Source organism: Fragaria vesca, linkage group LG2 (genome assembly GCF_000184155.1).
Source record: "Fragaria vesca subsp. vesca linkage group LG2, FraVesHawaii_1.0, whole genome shotgun sequence".
In the NCBI taxonomy this organism is placed as follows: Eukaryota; Viridiplantae; Streptophyta; class Magnoliopsida; order Rosales; family Rosaceae; genus Fragaria; species Fragaria vesca.
Window position 1 is genome coordinate 22,979,075 of NC_020492.1, and position 20,628 is coordinate 22,999,702.

A 20,628-nucleotide genomic window follows, 5' to 3' on the forward strand; every position below is an offset into this window, starting at 1 on the left:
GCTGCTGTGCACCACAAGGTCCGTTTATATTTTCTAGATTGGAACACCAAGTGGGTTCTGAAACAATGCTGCGTTCTGAAAATATCATTTTCTCTCTGCAGAGAGTACTGTTCTTGTTAAATGTTAATAGTTGATGTTCAATAATTCAATGAATGATTCCTTTTGATCTTTCTGTTTGTTGTATGTGCCAATCGGATTGAATTTTGTTTGCATCCTTTGCCATTTCTTCAAACTAGTTATTAGCTAACCAACAAGTTAGCCGTCTTTGTACAAATATTATATGAACAAGTGAACAACAGATCTTAAAACAACAAGCTTCAGAACTATTCTATTCTCCAACCCCACCATGACATAAATCAGACACCAAAACCCACCATAATTAAAAGCAAAACCAATCAGTGACATTGGTTCTTGTAACTAACTATGCGATGCATCGCATAGAGTACATGGACACAGACGAGTCCATTGCAGGTGGTGCACCATACACTCTAGGATGGTCACTCTCTATGCCATAGTCCATCATCGGTCGGAACTCCAGCTCCTCATCGTGATCATACACAAACTCCGGTATCTCCATCTCATTCCGCCTCACCTGGTCCCATAGAAACTCCAGCCTCGTCACATAGTTCACCTTCTTGTACAACCTGTGTGCCACAGACCACCACAAGCAACCAACCCTTAATTACCGTGCGTTACTAATTACGATTACGTAACAGTTGTAAAACGCCAAACAAGCATGGAAAGTAATTAACTCTCTTAATTACTTACCCTCCGGTGAAAAGGAGACGACCAAAGGTGGCGAGGAAGAGTCTGGCCTGCAAACCAGGGTGGACAAAGTGTACAGCTTCGAGATTATTCTTCACGTTCTCCGGAATAGCATCATAGATAGATCGGAGGGTAGAAATTCCGGGGAAGTTCTCGCTACGGTGAACATCTGTGTGCACGTAGACGATTGAAAACGGCTTTTCTTCTAAACTTGGGAAGATATTCTCCCTCAAGTACTCATTGAGAGCCTCTTTGCTCACACTTCGAGCTGTTGCAGATAACAATCACTCAATTATCATATATGAAAACCAAAACAAAGCGAGAAACAAATGGTAATTACTATATATATTACCTGGAAAAGAATTTCCGATGATGCGAAGAACCTTCCGGCCATGCTTGTCACGGCCCTGGATCTTGAAAACTTCGAGTTTCTCTATCACCTTCATCTGATCTGATAGAGAGAGTCTAGCAGAGAGAGAACCCATTTTTTTTTTACTATGCTCTTCTTTTCGAGAGATTAGGTCACAAAGTGCAGAGCCTTATAGCAGTTATGAGTTCTGAAATCTGAAAGGCGTGAAGAAAAATCTGAAAGCGAGGATGGCGTGGTCAGTGAGGGCATGTTGATTTCGATTTCATTTTCAGAAGAAAAAAGAAGAATCTTATGGAGGAGTAAAGTTATGGCGTGGAAATTAGGGTGTATTTATATGATGGAGGCATCTTCTTCTATTTTTTTTATTTTTTTTTACGAGGAGGAGGCACCTTTAGATATGGTTATTGGGCCCATGGGCCCGGACCTCAAAAGAGCGTGACGAATTTCTGTAATGATGAGGAGGTGAGAGGCATATTCCTGAGCATCTTCCAATTGGATTGAACTGAACTACTCCGAGAATGAACCAAACTCGGAAAAGAAGCACACTCCAAGCTCTTTTGTCTGCCTCCAAATTTGGTCTTATACGGTGGAGATATTGAATTTGGTATTTCATTATCAACGTCGTGATCTTGGTCTTAATTGGAATTTAAATAATTTCGTCCATTACTCCATTAATTACGTAATTTTCTTCCGAAAACATTAACAAATTAAAAAAGAAAATCTTTAACGGGTGGATTTGGTGTGTCTTTATCTAAGAAGAAGAGCACAGATAAGGCAAAAAGTTTCTTACTCTTCTTCTTGCATGGATTCTAATATTTCTTAAATGTTTCTTGTCAAAATCAAAATATATACATATACATATATAGACATTAAGCGATTATTTTCTTCCCATGTGTTTTTTTAAGCGATTATAAAACAATGTGACAATATGTGAAGCCATAATCTTTATGTATAGAAAAACAAAGTTAGTAAACGGTGGTTAGCTAAAGCAAAAAAAGATTATTGTTACCCCCAAATTTTGATATAATCAACATGCTTGTATTTAATTTTTTTTTTTTAACTAAAATAGATTATGTAGTGTTAAGTTGTTCAATTGAATTATTAAAGTTCTCAGCTACCAGAGTAGCTTATAAAATTGCTACTGCTAGCGGGGCTATGAAAGTTCTTGATGTACACAAAACAAAGCGAAGGTTGGTTAGCTATCACTCTCATATGTAATGTTGCATATCCTTGCATCAAAGGAAGAAAAAACACAATTCAGAGAAGGGGCATTCCGAGAATCGAACTCGGGACCTCTCGCACCCAAAGCGAGAATCATACCACTAGACCAAATGCCCACTTTGTCATATGTGTGAGACTTTACAATATAGCTGAAAAAACTGACACCATGATGGCATGAAAACCTCTTTTCGTGGGCCTTCTGTATGTTCACGATGATGGCATAGAGTTCTTATAAGACATTTTGGGCTGGACTCCTGGACCCAAAGAATCCGCACAATTTTGTTCTTTTTCGATGAAGATCCACAATTTGTTTTGCGATGGTTACAATTTCGCCCTTTCAAAATCTTATCATATATGGAAATCCTCAACTTACATATGTATGTGAGGTCTGAACACATAATTTCATTAGTCAAAATAAATTATTATCGACTCATACATTACATTCATGATGTATAATCGTACAAATAACCAAACTAAAAATGTAAACAATGTCTTCGTTGCTTGTGAATTGTGACAACGCACATTATCTAAACAAGTCAATTTATGAGGCTTCAAGTAACTGAACAATATCCTTCACAAAAATGACAAGGAAACCTCCTAAATAATCCAATTGTAAGACCCTGTTTGGTTTGTAGAGATGAAAAGTAATTATTTTGGCAGAAAAGAGAAGGGAAATAAAATCTCAAAATAACATTTTGTTTTAACGGTTGGTAATATCTCAAAAATTATCTGAAAAATTAGTAAAAAAATTTGAAATTAATGTAATAAACGTATTGGAATTGGAACATACTAACCCCATCAACATTGCACATCAGAACTTCATAGAAGACACCTGTCCATAAACTCAAAGCACACGCCTGGTGGAGTCAATTTTCATGATCGTGGGGCCCGTCAAAGCCAAGTCAACCTCTTGGTCCATACAATCCCACGGCCCCTGTTGGGTTCATGCAATAGCACACGGTACACTAGATGCACACGATAACTGAGCAGAAGGATCGTCCCCATCAGAAATCTCGTAGCAGATGTACGTTAAGATTTTGTTTCAGAAATCAAATCAGAAGCCGAAGACGAAATAAGTCCCCAAAAAAGTGCATGTCAACCCTCACAAAAGTTGTGACAAGAGAGAGAACCCAGAGAGATTATACATCACAGTCTGCTGAACATGTCAGACTTCGAACCACTCAACGAGAGAGAGACAGAGAACCCCAATGGGAGCCATAGTTGTAATTATTATGAATGCGAAGCAAACTCTGGTAAGAAAATAAATACTGAGAGCGAAACTTTAAGCATCGTTTGCGTATTGGCTTGGCCAGAGTGGTTTTCATTTCTCAGAAGAATCCAATATTGCGCAACCCTTACGTCCCACGCGTCCCAGCGTTACTCTTCTCTATATCTGAGCCCTATTTAGTGTTGCTTAATTACAAGCTTATCTTGGGAATCATCATCTACTTCTTTCTCTACTGTCACCATTATTGTTACTGTTAGGCTGTGAGCTCTCTCGTTTACTCATCATCAAACCTCTACTTCTTCTGTACTTGGATTTTCCGGCGAGATGTCGCCGGCCGGGAAAGGACTTAAAGGAGAGAGCTCGAGGGGGTTGCAAGGTGTGCATTGCTATCCTGCACCGCTTTCGACTCATGATGAAGTTGTTAAGGATGCTGTTGTTTTCTGGGACACTCTCAGGCGCTTCCACTTCATGATGAACACCAGGTTTATGTAAGCCTTCTTCTTCTTCCAAAAGAGTGTTGGTTCGTAATTAATTTAGTTTCTTTGTTTTGTTTCCTCTCTAAGTCTGTTTTGTGATGAAAAAGGGTTCCTGTGATCGGAGGAAAGGAGCTAGATTTGCACTTGTTGTATGTGGAGGTAACAAGGAGGGGTGGATATGAGAAGGTTTGGTCTTCATTTCATCATTCTTGAATTTTAGGTACATTTATTTGCTGATTATGCTATTGATTAGTCGTGTATTTGAAAAAAAACTACCTCTAATTTAGGTTGTTGAAGAGAAGAAATGGAGGGAAGTGGGTTCTATTTTCATGTTCTCCCCAACAACAACGAGTGCTTCTTATGTGTTGAGGAAGCACTACAGAAGTCTTCTGTTCAGTTATGAACAAGTTCACTTCTTTAAGAAGCAGGGTCCTATATGTTCCCCTGCAGGTATTTCATTATTAACCTTCTATTACTTGCCAGTAAATCTTTTTCTTTTTTACAGTTTCTTTTGACCTTCTTGTCCAAAGGGCTTGTTTATAATCCTGCATCTTTTGCTCGTTCTCCAGCTCTGTCTCCAGTTGCCTTTTCCATAAGTAACCGTAACTACTCAGACAAGCCTGAACTGGCTCTGGTGAAATTTTCCTCCCAAATGCCGAAACCGGCCAAACCCGTCCGGGATTGTCCGGTTCCGGGTTCTGAAGGTAAGTTCATTTTACTCAACAAGCAAGAAAAGTAAAGTAAAAAAAAAAAAAAAAATCCTTCTGGATAAGGTGGTGGCTAGTTCCAATCATCCAATGACTAAATTTGCCCACCACATATGTTTGATGTGGTTTCTATGCCTCAAAATTTCATATATGATAAGTTATTTTTGGATGCTATGCTAAAGAAAATTGGCAATTTTCACTTTCACAAATGAATAATCCAGAGCGTTCAGAAAATTTAGATCAGTTTGCGACTTTGCTGGTTACAGAAAAACCAATGCATGCATATGTAAAATATATCAGTTTGACCCCGCTCCTATCCGATGTTACAAATATGTGGCTGCTAGGTATATGCTATGTTTCTATTTTGTAACTCGTAGATGCACTGATGGGTCTATATCATATACCAATAGCCCGTATGGGTCCAATACCATGATTTCAATGTGTCCATTGGCATTGTCCCAAAACCTAAATGGACCAACTTCAACCTGCATAATCTATAGCTAGCTGTAGCTCTGGAATTTTTTCAGTTACAAGGTTATGTTTTTTCAGGAACTGGAACAATTACTGGGAAGTTTGATTGTGGCTATTTGGTAACTGTGAGGTTGGGTTCAGAGGTACTGAAGGGAGTGTTATACCATCCTGAGGAGCCGGTTCAGTCCGATGCAAGCCCTGAACCCATCAATGTTAGAGTACCAGAAACCAAACCATCAGGCCGTCGTTCTCGCTTGAGAAGGAGGAGTAGAAGAAGGGAAGACCCCAACCATCCGAAACCTAATCGGAGTGGCTATAATTTTTTCTTTGCTGAGAAACATTGCAAGTTCAAGTCCCTCTACCCAAACAGAGAAAGAGAGTTTACAAAGATGATAGGGGAGTCTTGGACCAATCTCACTGCAGAAGAGAGGATGGTAATTACTATATTAAACTGCTAAAATGGAGAATGAAACTATTATGTTTTGCTCACAAGTTCTCACTACTTTTAGTATCTTTTTTTGGAATATTAGTCACTGTAATTTCTTTCCATAGGTTTACCAGAATATTGGGGTGAAAGACAAGGAGAGATACAAGAGAGAACTGGAAGAGTACAAGGAAACGAAGAAGCTCAGGCAGACAATGGAAGTTAACAGAGACACAGAGTTCATTAGTAAAGCAAAAGAACAGAGCCAGTAGAGGAATTTAACTCGAGAGAAGAGCCTCTGATCATTAGTTTCTATGTATAGAGAAATGCAGGCTCTAGTTTAATTTAGGTCTAGTTCTCATAAGCTCTATGCAACTCTTTGCTGGTTTCTAATGTACTAATCTGTAGGTGCTCATGAGGAAAAGGCGAGGAACTACTTCACTTTAGCAAAAAATGTGTTTCACTTATTTATTATTTGAATAGAATCTGTAATGCAACAGAACAGAGATAATAGATTTGCAGTATTCATAGTAATATAGTAGATTTGACAAAGATTCTACACAATCTAGGCATTGATATATCTCACAAGAATTGGTATAATGATAGCAATGGCCAACTGAGATTACATTCCACATTCAAAAATGAAAAATCCATAGACAAGGAAAGCAGACAGAGATACAAGAACCTCAAGATCACATTCGCTTGCTAAGACCATGAAAGAAGCGATGTCTCCTCCTCTTTGAATGCCTCCGAGAACCCTTGGACGCAACACAAGGAACAAAGCGCACCTGCACATCCACATATTCAACTTGACAGCCGAGACCAGAGAGTAGCTTCCTAGAGCTTATTTCAGCAGTCTACATAATGACATGAACAAAATGAAGATGACAAAGGTGTGCAGAAAGGAGGATATACCCGATCTTTGTTGCGAATGCCGTACTCCTCAACTGCAGCATTGTCATCCAGTAACTTCTCATTGCCGTATGACAGGCAAAAGTTCCGCCACACATGCTTCCTGCACATCAAGATTAACAATACACCCATCATCAAATTTCACCAACATAACATCAATTCATCAAATTCCACCAATACAACATCAAATTGAATTACAATTCAACTGTGGAAGGAAACACACGCAAAAAACACACACCATGAAATGTGGCGGTGACCCATCTTGGACTGCTCCATTTCATTAACTTTCTTTTTAATCGCAAGCTTGAGATCCTTGACCGTACCAGAGTTCATCAACGCCACATCTTCACAAACATCAAATATCAAACCAAACAGTTCAATTTCTTTCACATACTCGAATTGGCACACCAAGTTTTTGACAAAATGCCTCAGAGAGAGTTTGAGCGTTACCGAAAGAGGTGCCGTCGAGCTTGAGAACATTGATGCGCATAGCGCTGCCGAATTCGAGGTTGAGGAGAGTGTCGACATCCGATAAGCTCGGTTTTTTGGGGACGTCGGAAAGTATGGGATCGTCCAAAAGAGCGGCCAGCGTCGACTGTAACCTTGCTTTCTTTATGTTGTGTTCCTTGTACCCTTCCAAGCTAATGCTAACTTCTCCCGTCGTCGTTGTAGTCTCGGACATGGCAGAGATGCTGTGAATGGATTTGGGTTCAGTTTCACACTTTCTATTATCAATTTATCAGGTTGGGCCGGGTATATTTGTTTTTAGTACTTTTTTAAATTATAAATGGATCAAATTCAGAAATAGCAAGAAAATCATCTTGCTGTGAAAACACGGCAACTACGGTTCCACAGTTCAAGATATTTGGCCACCCTTTTTCAGTTGGATAGATTAAGACTTTATTGATTTAGATGATAAAAAGAGTACAAAACCAACAAAGGCAAATGGTTTCCAGCTGAAGAACACAAATTATTCAAGGCGTTAAGTTTGTATTAAGGATTGCAACTGGACACTCTTAACAAACATTCGAAAAAGAAAGAGCAACTCAGATTAACCAAGAGCATAGTGTTGAGGACTCTCAAGGCTTCTGCATTTCAACCACCTTCTTCCACGACTCTCGGCTAGATATCTCAGCCCACCACCTGCCCACACATTCTCTCTCTGTAAACAGCTCTCCTATATCTGTTGCATTGACCAAGTAGTGTGTGTTGGGCAAGTGAGAAAGGTCGGCTAGAGTGAACTCGTCACCCGCCAAGAACCGGCTCTCACTTAGCCTCTCTTCGTACACGTCCAGCACCTTCTTCAGCTTCTCTTCGTTCTGCCTGATCGCCACTTGATCCTGCTTCAGCTTCATTCTTGGCGCGAATGCAAGCTGGAACACCAGAACCGAGCTTGGAGGGCTGAAGCTTTGTCCTTCGGCTTCTAGCCACTGATCTATGGAGGCCTTTGCCAATGGGTTGTCCCCATACAAGCCCTTGTTTCCCTGCTTTGCATACTTATCACATATGTACCGGCATATCGACCTTGATTCTGAAATCACAAATCACATTACTACCAAGACATGTAGAGAACAAATCAACCCCACATCCACAATCTAATTCCATGCATTGAAGCATATATATACATACCGAACACGGTGAAGCCATCGTCTTCAAAACCCGGGACTTGTCCAAATGGCTGTTACAGTTGAAAAGAAAAACAATGAGAATTCAACAGAATCATGTTCATTGTAAATGTGGGAGTATAAAGATACCTGGATCTTGAGGTATGCAGGCTTCTTGTGCTCGCCTTTGGCCATGTTGACCGGAATGAGCTGATAGGGCACTTCTTTCTCAAGGAGACAGGCCAACACCCTCGACACGCAGGTGGATATCGGTGGCCCGTACACTTTCACCGGAGTCGCCATCAGATTCAGATTGGTTTAGAGTTTTTGCTCGTTTATTTTCTCTTTCTCTCTGATCTAGTGTGTAGAACTGATTTATGTCCTGTACTCCTATGGTCTCTTACACCATACAAAAGCACCAACGTGTTGCACTACTACTTTATCCCTTGCTTGAAAGGGTTGGTTAGTTTGGGTCCACAGCGTCCACTTACCGGAGATAAAGAGTTTTAAGAGCAACACAAGGCAATTGATTGCAACGAAAACAAAACAAAGCAATCAAAATTTACAGCTTGAAAATTAGTGGCCTCTTTTCCATACAGCAAGCTAGTGCCAGTCCTCTTTCTTTTGTTCCCAAAGGCAATGAGCCTTGATGCAAAACTAGACCAATTTCCATGAAGGGTTAAACATTATGGCTGGTTTCGTACATGATACATGATACATCATACATCTAATACATGACAAGTTATCAAGCTAAACTGTCATCTAATAGAAGGAGAATCAAGCTAAACTGAATCTTAATATCCAAGTTATCAGGACTAACAAACCTCCACTACTGTATCTCATGTTATATCTCAGAAATTTTCCCCTATATGAAGCTTAATCACCTCATATGAAGTATTGAAGCTTCACAGATTCTCAAACTCCCTAGAAAGCATCATTATAAGACACACCATGCTTTTGAAGTCAGACGGAACAAGGACTTTGCCAGGTTGATATGTCCGTGATAAGATCACATAGCTGATCTATAAGAACCTTGATATATGCATTTTTCTTCACAAGCTCCTACATAAACAATAAGGTCAATGAATTAGTTTTACCACAATATTAGAGCATGACAAGAAGCATGGCTCCTCTTCGTACATCAATGAGGTCTCAAAACAAAGTGAGTAGTGTTCACATGGTCAGTCACTCACCAAGAGATTCATGATCAGTCACTGTTAGATTAACATCCAAGGGTTCAAAAACAAAACAACTCTACTAAAAAAAAGTTCTCCCCACCCTTAAATTTAAATCTAATGGTACTGACCACGAATCAGTGACTAGGTGAACATGATTGAAGTCAGTATCATTAACGGGATGAGCTCAAGGATGGCAAAATTTCAGAAAAAATCATCACAAGGTTTCAAAACAAGGCAATTCTTTACATACACCCTCCAGATAAACCCAATCCCTTGGAAGCATACATCTATTTCTAGACATGATACGAGACATGTGTAGTTTAAATGAATACCTTTCTCAAATTGGAGGCTCGCCGTTCCAACTTCTCAACTTCAGTTTCGTCTGCAGGCGAACCAGTTTCAGATGCTTCCTGTTTCAGTACAAGCAACTCCCAATATTAGCCTACCATATGGTTTTCTAGAAATATTAATATAATTATAAATGAAAACAACTAGCGCAAAATTGAAAGGAAAGGGTTTTCTGAGTGAGTAGTTCACCTTGTGAGAATCAGGAATGGCAGCCAGAACAGCCCGGAGAGCCGTCACGGAGTTCTTGTACCGAAACCGAGCCTCCTCAAGGGCTCCGCCAGCACCGCTAGAGTCTCCGTGATTTTGGGTGTTGGTGTTCTCAGAAGATGACGAATCGCTATGAACGACGCCGTTTGAGAGAGAAGAATGTCCGTTTCCGACGGCGGAGGAATCGGTGGGCCAGAGTAACGGGTTGCAGAGCTCGTCGTTCATGGAGGAGAGGATCTGGAAAGCTGACTGAATCGTCTCTTCTAGATGCTTCTGACCTTGTACTGCTAGCTCTTGCGTCGTCTTTGGGTTTGTTGCTGATGCCTCCGCCTCGTTCTCTTCCATTGTTTCACTCACAAACCCAGAGATGTGAGTTCCAGAAACACCACAGGGTTTTGGCAAGTTTGACTCACGAGGGGTTTCTCTGTTTCTCTATTTCTAGTTTTCTATTATAACTTTTTCGTACGAAATTTTTTTACTGTATCTTAGTAATTTTACTGGTATGGCTTTTGATGTATGATTTTCAAGAGCATAGTCCAAGATGTTATGTATTCAACTTGTTTCACCATGGTGCTCAAACAAACATATACATAGTAAATCCTGCCATGGATTTGAAGTTTAGTACACAATTAAACGCCTCAGTGGGGAATCAGCTACTACTAACTAGTAACTATCATGCCTGATTGAAGAATGCGAAGATTAGAAGGATCTGCTGTTTCTAGGTAAGGTGTCTCTAAACTTGGGAGTGGCACTAGCAGCGAGGACTAGATGATTAGGGAGCACAAGCAGTCCAATTTGAAGGGGGTTTGGAGGTTGAACTTGGCATGTTTCGGACATTGACATCGATAGGCAGCAATCGATACTGAATGTCAAGCTCTTTGAACACTTTGACCATTGCTTCGATCAAAAGGGCTCTCCGACTCCATCTCTCCACCATGTCCTGGTGATTCATCTTGTGTGTAAGCCACACTGATATCTTCAGTTTGTTCAGTTCCTCCACATCCCTCAAGACCACCATTGGTGCTGGATGCCAGTGGTCAGTCTTGGTTTCAATGTACCTGCACAGCATATGTGACACTTCACTTAAACACATGATCTTACTGCCAGTAAGATTGGAAATGAAAAGAAAAACCATATCCATTCCCTCGCGTACCCTATGATTCGTTCTTTCACAATGGCCAACTTATCCAATGGAGTTGATATATGAACACAGAAATCAATAGCGTCTCCCATGTCTGGACTACGATAATAATTAGCAATTGGCTTGGTTGAAAGAACACTGTTGGGGTATATAATCTTCTGGTTATCAAACTTCAGAAACACTGTCGTTAATAGATTCATCTCATCAACTACCATCTGAGAAACAACAACATACAACAATTAGCTAGGGGTATATACTTGTAATATGATACTTGGTAATTGGTAAATAAACACAGTAAACATAAAAAATTTGATTCAAGTTTTTACCTGGACTCCATCCACTTCACAACGATCACCCACATCATATGGGTGCATTACAAACAGAAAGATGATTGCTTCGAAAACAGTCCTGCATGTGTTCCCAAATATAAATACAACCAAAAGAATTTGGGAGCTTATGAACACAAGGAAGTGGGTGATTGGAATCCCAAGTATAATGAACCAGGTTATCACAATTATCACACCCACAAGGATGTTTAATAAATTGTGGAGTTCATCAACTGCTGTTTTTGTATCATTGAGAGACAATGATAGAGCTCTTCTCTCTCTAAATGCAGTCACCTGGAGAAAAACAGACGACACAATCTTTCTTCAGTTCATGGTTCATGGACTACACACTACAGAAAGAGCCCTCTACCTCTTTTGCTTCTCCAGATTTAGACAGGCATAGATTGTAATGACTGTTCTTATATGAAAATGAAAAAAGAAGTGAGTTGTGAACTCCGTGAAGCATTATAGTTAAAGCATTAAGCATTACCACCCAATTTTTAAGAGTACACTTGCTGATCCCATCATGCTCACTTGCTGCTCCAAAGAGACCAATCGTCTTCAAGGCTTCATCTTTATTCATAAAGCGCATCAGATCGTCAAGGAAAATGCATCTGTCACAACAAGTCGCATCAGAACACAATACCAAGAAGCAATTTGCAAACACAGAAGACACTAACATACAGATTAAGATCTCAAATTAAATATACATAACATATTAACATAGATGAGTACTACTTACTGGAAACCTGGCTTGGCTACTTTGAGGAATATATTCTTGGCTGCCTCTTTTGCCTGACATTCAGTTCTGATCTCCACAGATGCATCGTCCTTAATATCTAGTATATGTTCATCTAGAGTGGTTAAGGAGCCGTGCCGGATGATATTCACCATTCTCCTCATATTCCAAGCCGATACATTTTTCTGATTCAGCTTATGCAAATGGTCAACTGGGATCTCCTCATCTTGCTTCACAGATTTAGGCGTTGTAGGCCTAGAAAATCTAGGACTCCTCCCGATTGTGGGGCTACTCTGCAGTCCACCACTCCCCAAAGCCCTCCCATTCCTTGAAAGAAGAGTTGCCCTGAGCTCGCGAGGCATACAAGCCCCAGCCTTCTGAAACTCCCTAATCTCCGCTGCAGCCTTTTCCTCCTCTTCTTGTATGTGCTGCCTTTCGAACAAAGGAGGACCAGAAAGCGTCTCAATCACATACTGGTTGAACAAAGCCTCCTGAATTCGTTCGAAATACGCCTTTACATGGAAAGACAAAGCAAGGACCTTGACAAGTATTGTCTTCACAAGCCAAATCAAGGTAGCAACCAAAAAACACACCAGTGTCCTAGTCACATAAGGTAAGACCCTACTCCTGGTCTCCTCCTCAACCTTCTTATCAAATATCAAATGCCACACCACCAAAACCAAACCCAACCAGAGACAATTCTGCACAGCCTTTCTCAACCCATAAACAAAATACAAAACCCTCTTCCTCAACAGGAAATTCCTCTCCACAAAGAACACAACCACCCGAATCCCCCAACCCGAAACCAAACGCCCACAAATCAATGCCAAAACCAACAACTCCCATTTCCAAATCGGAAGATCCCACACCTTTTGCCTCCTTATCATAGGAATCCAAAAGTTACAAACTAAAGCACCCAAAACACAAACAAGACTCACCCATTGAACTAACGTCAAAGTGTTGAACTTCATCCTCTTGTACTCTTCCGGAATATCATCAACGTCAAAGCCATCGTCCTCGTCATGGCCCACCTTATCTGACTTGGGCCGACAATCTTCAGGTGGGTCAATAAGCCTGGACCTGGTCTTGCTCATTGGAGGCTTCCAAGCGTTACTTGAGCTGCACCTCAGAACTTGAGCTCCACCCGAGTTCGGTGCAGCTTCCGGTACCTGATCTTTGCTTCTCCGTCGGAAAGACTCCACACCAACTGTGTCACCTGAGCTTCTTTCGATCTCGACCTCTACTTGCTCTGGTCTCTCTGCCATTTTCAAAACAGGGTCTCCTTCGTGTCTCAGTGAGCTTCCAACTAAGGAAAGTTGCACGAGCTGTGGGGGAATAATTGTACTATGTCCAGTCTTGAAAAGAAGAAACTAGATTCTTTATCGATTCGTTTATTTCCCCCCTTTTTTGTTTGAAAGAAAAATAAAAGAGACGGTGTAAAATCGACGGTGGTGTTTTCTGGAAAGCTTCTCGTAAAATCTCTGTCGTCTTTTGAAAAAGATGTTCGTATTGCTAGCTGTTAATGACTTAATGCGCACCGAAACAGAACAACCCTATTTTCATTTTTTGTTTTTGTTTTTTGAGTACCAAATTGCAAATTATTAGAAAAATGAGTGAAATGAGAAACAGTGATACTGAGATATGTGATAACGAGAATAGGAGGAGCAATGCATCGGATTCCAGGCATTTTAGAGTTGAGACTATGAAAGGGTGAAAGGAATACAAAAATAGTTAAGAATAATATAACGTGAGTATAAACCTGTCGGGTATATAAATATAGAATCTTTGTCTACCGATTGATGTTCATTTCGTATTTTCATTCCGGTGATGAACAAAAATTAAAAAATAAAAAAAATCTACATTCTAGATGGTGATTAGCAGTAACAGCCAAAGTGGTTAATCTCTAATGAAGTGTCTGATCATTAGTTAGATTACCAGAGCAAATATCCTCATTCGGCACTGCCATGCCTGAGAGTGGGTACTACTTTGGCTGATTTTCCCTTTCTCCGATCCTCCCTTTCATCCGCAACCTGTGTCATCACAAATTTCCACTTTCAAGACTATACTGGACAACAACACTGAATGAGGAAGTGTTAGATCTTATCGCGTACCCTCCTAGTCATCTGTCGCAACATATTTACAATGTCTGAGAACTCAGGTCTCAAGGATGAGTCATGCTGCCAGCAACTCTCCATTAACTCAACTAACATGGGGTTAGTGTGCTTTGGAATCGGAGGCCTCAGACCCTGAAATTCAGACACCAAGCGTAGAACACTAAATCAATGAAGTTCTTTACAAGTTTTACAACTCATAACTATGTGTTGTGCCCCTAACCATGAATGAATATTATTCAGATTGTTAATTTTACGATATATATTACCCCATTTTTATCATAGCTACTTAATAGGAAAACTTCTGATCTGGATTCAGGATAACGAAACTCAACTAATAGGGATCACCTACCTGAATCCATTTTCATACAACTTGGGATCCTGGATATGAACTTCCATCAGGAGAAAAGAGAAATAAAAGAATAACAATAATATTGCTCGAGTAGTAAAAGAAGTACCTTCTTGACGACACCAAGTGCTGCTTGTAGTGGTGTTAAGTTCTCATAGGGAAGCTGACATTTTTGTCACAAAACATAGATTCATAACGCTGTGAAGTCTGCTCAATGATGAACTAATTTAAAGGAAGATGATTATAAAGAATTGACTAGAATGTAGCCTTTTCTTTTAGGGGAAGAAAAAGCCACTAGTTCTTTTTCTAGCAAGTGAAGAGATTACCTTTCCTGTAAGAAGCTCCCACAGAACAATCCCAAAGCTAAAAACATCGGCTTTGTTATCATAAGGTTTATGTTCTATAACCTTCAGTCAAACACCACAAAATTATGTATCACAAACTAGAGGGGAACAAGTATCAAATTGTACGTATCATCTTACATACATAGTTCCATATTTTCATATTATTAGTTTTGATGAACTAGAAATGACATGCCAGTCCAGGTATTTGATTTCCTAATGCTTCTTCTTCTTTCTTTCTTTTTTTTCCAGAGCAAGTCCTGAGCTTAACTTCTAGTGATGCAAATGAAATGTCGACAAAGAACACAGACCTCTGGAGCCATCCAACGGTAAGTGCCAGTTTCTGCAGTCATGACACCGGATTGTGCCTGTACTCTAGCAATCCCAAAATCAGCTACTTTGACAACCTGTTAAACAAGTGTTCCAATCTTTAACAATAGTGAAAGTTAGACTACCCTTTTAAATCTATGTACAGCCTTGGAATTTTGAGAAAAATAACACGGAGAAGTACATTGTATCTAAAAGATATTTATAGTCAACCTATTCAAATATAAATGGCAATGATATACACAGGTTTTCCTCCCCTCCAACACAACAGACTTCATTTAAAGGCAATAAGAGATCAAAAGTCCAATATTTCTAATTGTAGTGAAAACATTAAACTATATTACAAAGTTGAAAGGACTCGAAAAATGCAACATGAAGAAAATAATGAAATATATCGCTTACTCCATTTCCATCCATCAAAAGATTAGCAGCTTTCAAGTCCCTGTGGATTATATTATTTTGGTGCAAGTATTTCATTCCCCTGGAAACATCAACTGCAACTTTGAGCAAGGACTGAAGTGAAAAAGCACCCTTTTGGTTACGCAGAAAGTCATACATGCTACCCCCAGACAAAAATTCTGAGAAGGAAAAATTATGTAAGCAGGAGCGGAACTGGATGGAAACCCTGTTTGATAATATAGAAAATACACACACCAGTAATTATGCAGAGGTTAGGAGGTTTAGTGCATGCCCCTATGAATTGAACAACATTCTTGTGCCGAACTTTTCTGCACAGACAGAAGTATGAGAAATGCAAGATTAGATGCATTGAAACAGGCTCTACCGGCACCACTGTCCATAAAGATAAGGATCATATGTTACCCCCATCACAATTAGAGTAACTACATGACGGAGCTAAGATATACAATTACCACAAAATAAGGAACACAAGGCTAATTGACTAAGAAGTGACATAACCAACCTCAATATAGAGACTTCTTGCGCAAACTCCTTCATAGTTTCATTTAGGCGGTCAGTGCTAAGAACTTTGATGGCCACATCTTGACCACAGAAAGTACCTTGATATCTGTGTAAATCAACAAAATAAATACAGGTATAGACTTGTACCATTTTAACATCGCCTAGAAAGATAACAGAAGTCACAGAACTTACAAATCACCATTTGATCCAGAAGCAATTTTCTTTTCATATGTCAATAGGCTGGAATCAATTTCCCAGATATCTTTTCCTTCACTGGATGTGCTGACATGATCACCAGTGACCTTCATTCCACCGTCTGGCCCCAGAACAGGGGGCATAACATTGTGATCCAAGCAAGGATTCTTCTGAAACACAACAGGTTATCAGATGCTATAAGTATATAGTCCATAGTAAGAGAGCAAACATAAAATGCATGTGACGGAGTATTACGAGCACTGATTTCACATATGTTGATATTTTGGTGTACAGAAGAATACTGCAACAAAAGAAGGCATGCAAGAAATATCTACACATTATGAGATTGCTGAATGCTAACTGAGTGCACATTAAGTATAAAGGAACCTACCTCACTCCATAGTATTACGTTTACCAATGTCTGTCTAAGCCGTTCAGTTTCCTACAAATTTTGAAAAGCATGTATGTCAAGCAGATCATAAATTAAAGGGTAGAGACTAATTCTTTGAAGCATTTTACCAAAAACAAGTTTCAGTCATGATTAACAATCTCACAGTACAGGAAGATATATCTCCTCAAGGATAAGTTATCCGTCATACAATCATATACCAGAACAAAGACAAGGTAAGGTGATACCTCACATTCCCAACCATCAACGACAAAGACATCCAAGGAGTAGCCATCTGTTGTAGAAAAAGCGTGTGCTTCTTGAATGTTTAGTCCGATGTCAGATAATAAGGATGTCAGCTGATGCAAAACAAAAGATTTTGAACATTAAATGAGATACTTTGAATAAATGTAGCATATTTCATTTGATAGGCATTACATATACAGATAACATCTCCAACCAAAAGCAGTTAACTATCTTGACCAGAGATGGCAGAACAGCTGCAAATAATAAATTATAAATAATAAAAGAAAAAATATTAAAAATAAATAAAAATTACCTCACTGAGGAGTTTGGGCTTGTCACTAGTTGAGATTGTAATTTCATAAATCGGCCTACAGAATTTGAAAATACTAAAATTAGTTAAGAGTGAACAATGCAAACTTATATATAGGATCCAATCGATAAATCAAGCCTGCTACGATGAATGGTCCTAAATGACAGAGCAAGTTCAAGGTCCTTTGAAAAGGCAGTATTGTTTTACCTTAATGCAATGGTCCTAAATGAGAAACTTAATGTAATATTGTTTTACCTTGGAACAGTGTTATTCCCATGTTGAACTTGTAACTTCTTGGCTTCAAGAGCAAGTTCAAGGTCTTCCGACAAACCAAATGCTGGTGGTGGATGACTGAACACATGAGAAATGGAAAGAGGTAGCATATGAGAGATGTAAAGAGCAAATATTTTACTGACTTTTACAAAAAGAAAAACAAGTCCAAACAGCTTTTCGTTGAACCGTGCCTCTGTTTGCCAGCAGAACCAGAACACTGAGCATCTGCCTTTCTGGATGAGTTTGAACCAGAAGAAGAATGAACCTGCATAACACATAAACTGCACATTGGATACAAGCAACTAAATTTTCAGTATATCTTTCTTTTCATAAATTATTGGACCCTCTATGAATTCAACTCAAGAATGACCAATTTACTGCGTCATTAAAAATAAAAATAAAAAACTACCTGCACAAGACGGACTTCTACTGCGGGTCTAGTGGCCGGGTCATGTGCCATATGTAATAGTCTTTTATGCATGAGAACATCTTGTGCCCTCTCCACATTCACATCCAAAGCATATCTTCATTAACAAAATCCACAATTCATTAAGCAAGCAACACTTCAAATTGAAGCTTAAAGAACCCAATATATTTTTTTCCCTATAACTTTCCCATAATTTTATTCTACAAGGGTAAATTATATACACACGTATACGTATGTGCATACGTAAAGTTGAGTTTGTGGGACACGGGTTGGTGAGTCCGTGCAGACCACCACAACAGAAGGTTAGACGCATCTTTCATTGCTGTTCTAAGCAAAAACCTTTGGCTTTCTAGGAGATCAAACTATTGGATACTTCCTATACCATCAAAGAAACAAGAACTCAAAAATCTGTGTTTATAACCCTGAAAATCACACAAGAATCAAACAGTTTTAGTCTTGCACCAAAGTGATGATACGAGCGTGACATGATATTTTTAGTCTTCCATTTCCAAAAACATTATTAAAAAAAAGAAGAATCAAAGATTCTGATCCAGAAGAATCAACAAAAAATATGCAAAAAGAAAAAGGAAACAAAAACAAAAACGCACCGTTCTGATACCAAAACAGAACCTCAAATGAAAGGAAGAGATTTCAGAACCGATCACATACATATACGTAGCGACGTACGTATAGCTAGAGACTAGAGAGAGTACCTAGTTGGGAGGCGATTGAAATGAGACCAGAGTTCATCTTCGAAACCGGGTTGTCGGGCCTCCGAAACATCCGAGTCTTTAAGCCGAACCAGAACTTCATTGTAGATATTCACTTTCAGCTTTTGCTTCTTGGTCAAAGCCGGCGAAAACCCCGCGGGTATGCTACACCGACTCTCCGTGTCCTCCTCCGCCATATGATCACCGCGCCACCATACACAAAAACGGCACCGTTTCGAGATCGTTTGATCAACAAACCTCAAAAACCTGGTGGTCCCTTAATCTGCTGCTCAACCCCTGCGTTTAATACGTTGTACAGAAACCAAAACGACAGCGGATTAGTGAAGTGCGTCCTTTCGTGTACGGAGAGAAACAATGGCCGAAACCGAGCCCACGGTTTCCTGCATGTTCTGTCCCAACTAAACAAAAACAGACCTTAATCCACTCCCTGTAATCGTGATTTGGTAAAGAAGAAGAAGAAGAAACAACGTAGAAAAACGGGGGTTGACGATGTTGACGTGGATTCTTAACAATACCTTCTTTGCTTATATCACCCTTCACCGAAACACCGCCTTGTTTCTGTTTATCGTTATTGGATTATTGGATTAACCCGCCATTAGTCTAATGCTTAATGCGAGTCGTAATCCAGACACGTAAGGATAGTTTTTGTAAACATGTTAGAAAAATAGTCACATCTTCAGCTTTATTCGTCGATGGCATCACCGCTGGGTCCAACCTGCTCCTCCCCAGCCAATCCGGCAGTACCTGATTATCTCATTTCCCACTCAACCAGGCCTACTCGAATCATCAACGATTCTCGTCTGTATTTTTCTTGTTTTGGGTCTTAGTTTAATATCATGTGGAGCTTAATCTTTTCCCCCCTGGACCCTGGTGTTGGGTTAGACATTTCTCCTGTTAATCCTAGTCACAAAATTATTGAGACAAAACACATACTTAGATATCTTAGCCTCCCAGGTTATGATGATGTGCACCGATGAATGATACAGAAAGAGAGAGCAGACCCCCTGAGTCTGGCACATTGTAATGGAACTGTGGACAATATCTGGTGGTCCCTCTGAGTTTAATCCTCCCCTCAATTATGTACTTCAACTATCATGAACCTTTATAAGGTCGAATTAGGTCACATTGCAATTGTCATATAGTTAACATGTGTCCAAACTTAAACAAATTTCCTTTGTTTTCCTTGGGCTTCAAAATTTGTTTCCTCTGTTCCATCCGACGGCGCGTATGTTGACGCTATCGTTGGACGAGATTAAGGGCGGCCAGGCAGTGGTCAACATGTGGGAAATGTGTCATGGGTGCGGACCGATAACTGTTGGGATTTGTGTTGCATAAGTTAAGTTGAAACAAATTTGGGCTCGTTAACCACCACAGGTGGTCGAGTTGGTAAGAAATTAGGTGTTGAATCCTCATACCCAGGTTCAAATCTCAACCGACGCTAATTGGAATTAAATCCCAATTTATTTTTGGTGGTCAGGGGGAGGAAACGTTCTAACATGATCCCTCGGTATGAATTAGTCTCTGGGTCTGGAAAGTCTTTGAGGATACCGTCGTTGATACTCTCACACAAAAAAAAAAATAATTGGGCTCGTTCTCACACATGGGCTTTATGTGATCAACAAATTGGTTAGGTTAGGTTGGGTTTCTACATGTCAGGATGATTTGGCCCAGTACATTTAAGCCCCTTGGTTTGGTTGAGTTTGAACAGCCAACAGCGAAAGCACTTCATTGTCCACATAAATTAAGCAGAGGGTCTCTTCTGTCTTCATGACTAGCTGCAAGGACGAAGCCACAACAAGAGAAACACTGAAACAGTAGTCCGGAGCCGTAGAATCAGCACACCGAAAACAATGATAAACTTAACCCATTTTCGCTCCGAAGCTAAGTTGGAG

At 39.8% G+C, this 20,628-nt stretch overlaps 6 protein-coding genes and 1 non-coding gene across 7 annotated transcripts; 1 reads left to right on the forward strand and 6 right to left on the reverse strand.

Annotated features, from left to right (window-relative positions):
- Positions 1-205: 205 nt before the first annotated feature.
- LOC101294721 (caytaxin-like) lies at positions 206-1,329 on the reverse strand. Its single transcript, XM_004291271.1, has 3 exons — positions 1,118-1,329; positions 769-1,033; positions 206-644 (listed from the first exon to the last, which is right to left on the reverse strand). The coding sequence occupies exons 1-3, from the start codon at positions 1,248-1,250 to the stop codon at positions 422-424; spliced, it is 621 nt and encodes a 206-aa protein (XP_004291319.1). The 5' UTR covers positions 1,251-1,329; the 3' UTR covers positions 206-421.
- A 1,071-nt stretch (positions 1,330-2,400) lies between these two features.
- TRNAP-UGG lies at positions 2,401-2,472 on the reverse strand. Its single transcript has one exon. It is a non-coding gene; the product is annotated as a tRNA-Pro (tRNA).
- A 1,436-nt stretch (positions 2,473-3,908) lies between these two features.
- Positions 3,909-5,934, forward strand: LOC101303092 (high mobility group B protein 9-like). Its single transcript, XM_004292879.1, has 6 exons — positions 3,909-4,072; positions 4,168-4,246; positions 4,348-4,510; positions 4,630-4,764; positions 5,317-5,672; positions 5,791-5,934. The coding sequence occupies exons 1-6, from the start codon at positions 3,909-3,911 to the stop codon at positions 5,932-5,934; spliced, it is 1,041 nt and encodes a 346-aa protein (XP_004292927.1).
- Positions 5,935-6,108: 174 nt separating this feature from the next.
- LOC101295007 (U11/U12 small nuclear ribonucleoprotein 25 kDa protein-like) lies at positions 6,109-7,288 on the reverse strand. The gene is made up of 4 exons (XM_004291272.1): positions 7,025-7,288; positions 6,813-6,918; positions 6,578-6,677; positions 6,109-6,450 (listed from the first exon to the last, which is right to left on the reverse strand). Exons 1-4 carry the CDS (start codon positions 7,254-7,256, stop codon positions 6,355-6,357), a joined length of 534 nt encoding a protein of 177 aa, XP_004291320.1. The 5' UTR covers positions 7,257-7,288; the 3' UTR covers positions 6,109-6,354.
- A 278-nt stretch (positions 7,289-7,566) lies between these two features.
- On the reverse strand, positions 7,567-8,937 carry LOC101295296 (glutathione S-transferase F8, chloroplastic-like). The gene is made up of 3 exons (XM_004291273.1): positions 8,329-8,937; positions 8,204-8,252; positions 7,567-8,105 (listed from the first exon to the last, which is right to left on the reverse strand). The coding sequence occupies exons 1-3, from the start codon at positions 8,479-8,481 to the stop codon at positions 7,654-7,656; spliced, it is 654 nt and encodes a 217-aa protein (XP_004291321.1). The 5' UTR covers positions 8,482-8,937; the 3' UTR covers positions 7,567-7,653.
- On the reverse strand, positions 8,479-10,328 carry LOC101295586 (mediator of RNA polymerase II transcription subunit 30-like). The gene is made up of 3 exons (XM_004291274.1): positions 9,894-10,328; positions 9,689-9,766; positions 8,479-9,240 (listed from the first exon to the last, which is right to left on the reverse strand). Exons 1-3 carry the CDS (start codon positions 10,254-10,256, stop codon positions 9,142-9,144), a joined length of 540 nt encoding a protein of 179 aa, XP_004291322.1. The 5' UTR covers positions 10,257-10,328; the 3' UTR covers positions 8,479-9,141.
- Positions 10,329-10,683: 355 nt separating this feature from the next.
- On the reverse strand, positions 10,684-19,270 carry LOC101303395 (mechanosensitive ion channel protein 8-like). Its single transcript, XM_004292880.1, has 21 exons — positions 18,719-19,270; positions 17,988-18,102; positions 17,770-17,843; positions 17,561-17,656; positions 17,309-17,363; positions 16,998-17,108; positions 16,753-16,803; positions 16,359-16,531; positions 16,168-16,272; positions 15,900-15,973; positions 15,648-15,823; positions 15,230-15,325; positions 14,904-14,984; positions 14,687-14,740; positions 14,229-14,363; positions 14,103-14,147; positions 12,121-13,442; positions 11,869-11,992; positions 11,379-11,672; positions 11,065-11,267; positions 10,684-10,969 (listed from the first exon to the last, which is right to left on the reverse strand). The coding sequence occupies exons 1-21, from the start codon at positions 18,910-18,912 to the stop codon at positions 10,684-10,686; spliced, it is 3,864 nt and encodes a 1,287-aa protein (XP_004292928.1). The 5' UTR covers positions 18,913-19,270.
- Positions 19,271-20,628: the final 1,358 nt, after the last annotated feature.

Coding starts and splice junctions, on each gene's coding strand:
- LOC101295586 (XM_004291274.1), bottom strand. CDS start 10,256: ATGGAAGAGAACGAGGCGGAGGCATCAGCAACAAACCCAAAGACGACG. Junction 9,767..9,893: donor CCATTCCTGATTCTCACAAG/GTGAACTACTCA, acceptor GTACTGAAACAG/GAAGCATCTGAAACTGGTTC. Junction 9,241..9,688: donor GAGCCTCCAATTTGAGAAAG/GTATTCATTTAA, acceptor TTGTTTATGTAG/GAGCTTGTGAAGAAAAATGC.
- LOC101295007 (XM_004291272.1), bottom strand. CDS start 7,256: ATGTCCGAGACTACAACGACGACGGGAGAAGTTAGCATTAGCTTGGAA. Junction 6,678..6,812: donor GGTCACCGCCACATTTCATG/GTGTGTGTTTTT, acceptor CTTGATGTGCAG/GAAGCATGTGTGGCGGAACT. Junction 6,451..6,577: donor GCATTCGCAACAAAGATCGG/GTATATCCTCCT, acceptor GTGGATGTGCAG/GTGCGCTTTGTTCCTTGTGT.
- LOC101303395 (XM_004292880.1), bottom strand. CDS start 18,912: ATGGCGGAGGAGGACACGGAGAGTCGGTGTAGCATACCCGCGGGGTTT. Junction 17,844..17,987: donor TAGAAGTCCGTCTTGTGCAG/GTAGTTTTTTAT, acceptor TGTGTTATGCAG/GTTCATTCTTCTTCTGGTTC. Junction 17,657..17,769: donor GGTTCTGCTGGCAAACAGAG/GCACGGTTCAAC, acceptor TCATGTGTTCAG/TCATCCACCACCAGCATTTG.
- LOC101295296 (XM_004291273.1), bottom strand. CDS start 8,481: ATGGCGACTCCGGTGAAAGTGTACGGGCCACCGATATCCACCTGCGTG. Junction 8,253..8,328: donor CTGCATACCTCAAGATCCAG/GTATCTTTATAC, acceptor CAACTGTAACAG/CCATTTGGACAAGTCCCGGG. Junction 8,106..8,203: donor CGATGGCTTCACCGTGTTCG/GTATGTATATAT, acceptor TTGTGATTTCAG/AATCAAGGTCGATATGCCGG.
- LOC101294721 (XM_004291271.1), bottom strand. CDS start 1,250: ATGGGTTCTCTCTCTGCTAGACTCTCTCTATCAGATCAGATGAAGGTG. Junction 1,034..1,117: donor CATCGGAAATTCTTTTCCAG/GTAATATATATA, acceptor TATCTGCAACAG/CTCGAAGTGTGAGCAAAGAG. Junction 645..768: donor CGTCTCCTTTTCACCGGAGG/GTAAGTAATTAA, acceptor TGTGGCACACAG/GTTGTACAAGAAGGTGAACT.
- LOC101303092 (XM_004292879.1), top strand. CDS start 3,909: ATGTCGCCGGCCGGGAAAGGACTTAAAGGAGAGAGCTCGAGGGGGTTG. Junction 4,247..4,347: donor GGAGGGGTGGATATGAGAAG/GTTTGGTCTTCA, acceptor CCTCTAATTTAG/GTTGTTGAAGAGAAGAAATG. Junction 4,511..4,629: donor TCCTATATGTTCCCCTGCAG/GTATTTCATTAT, acceptor CTCGTTCTCCAG/CTCTGTCTCCAGTTGCCTTT.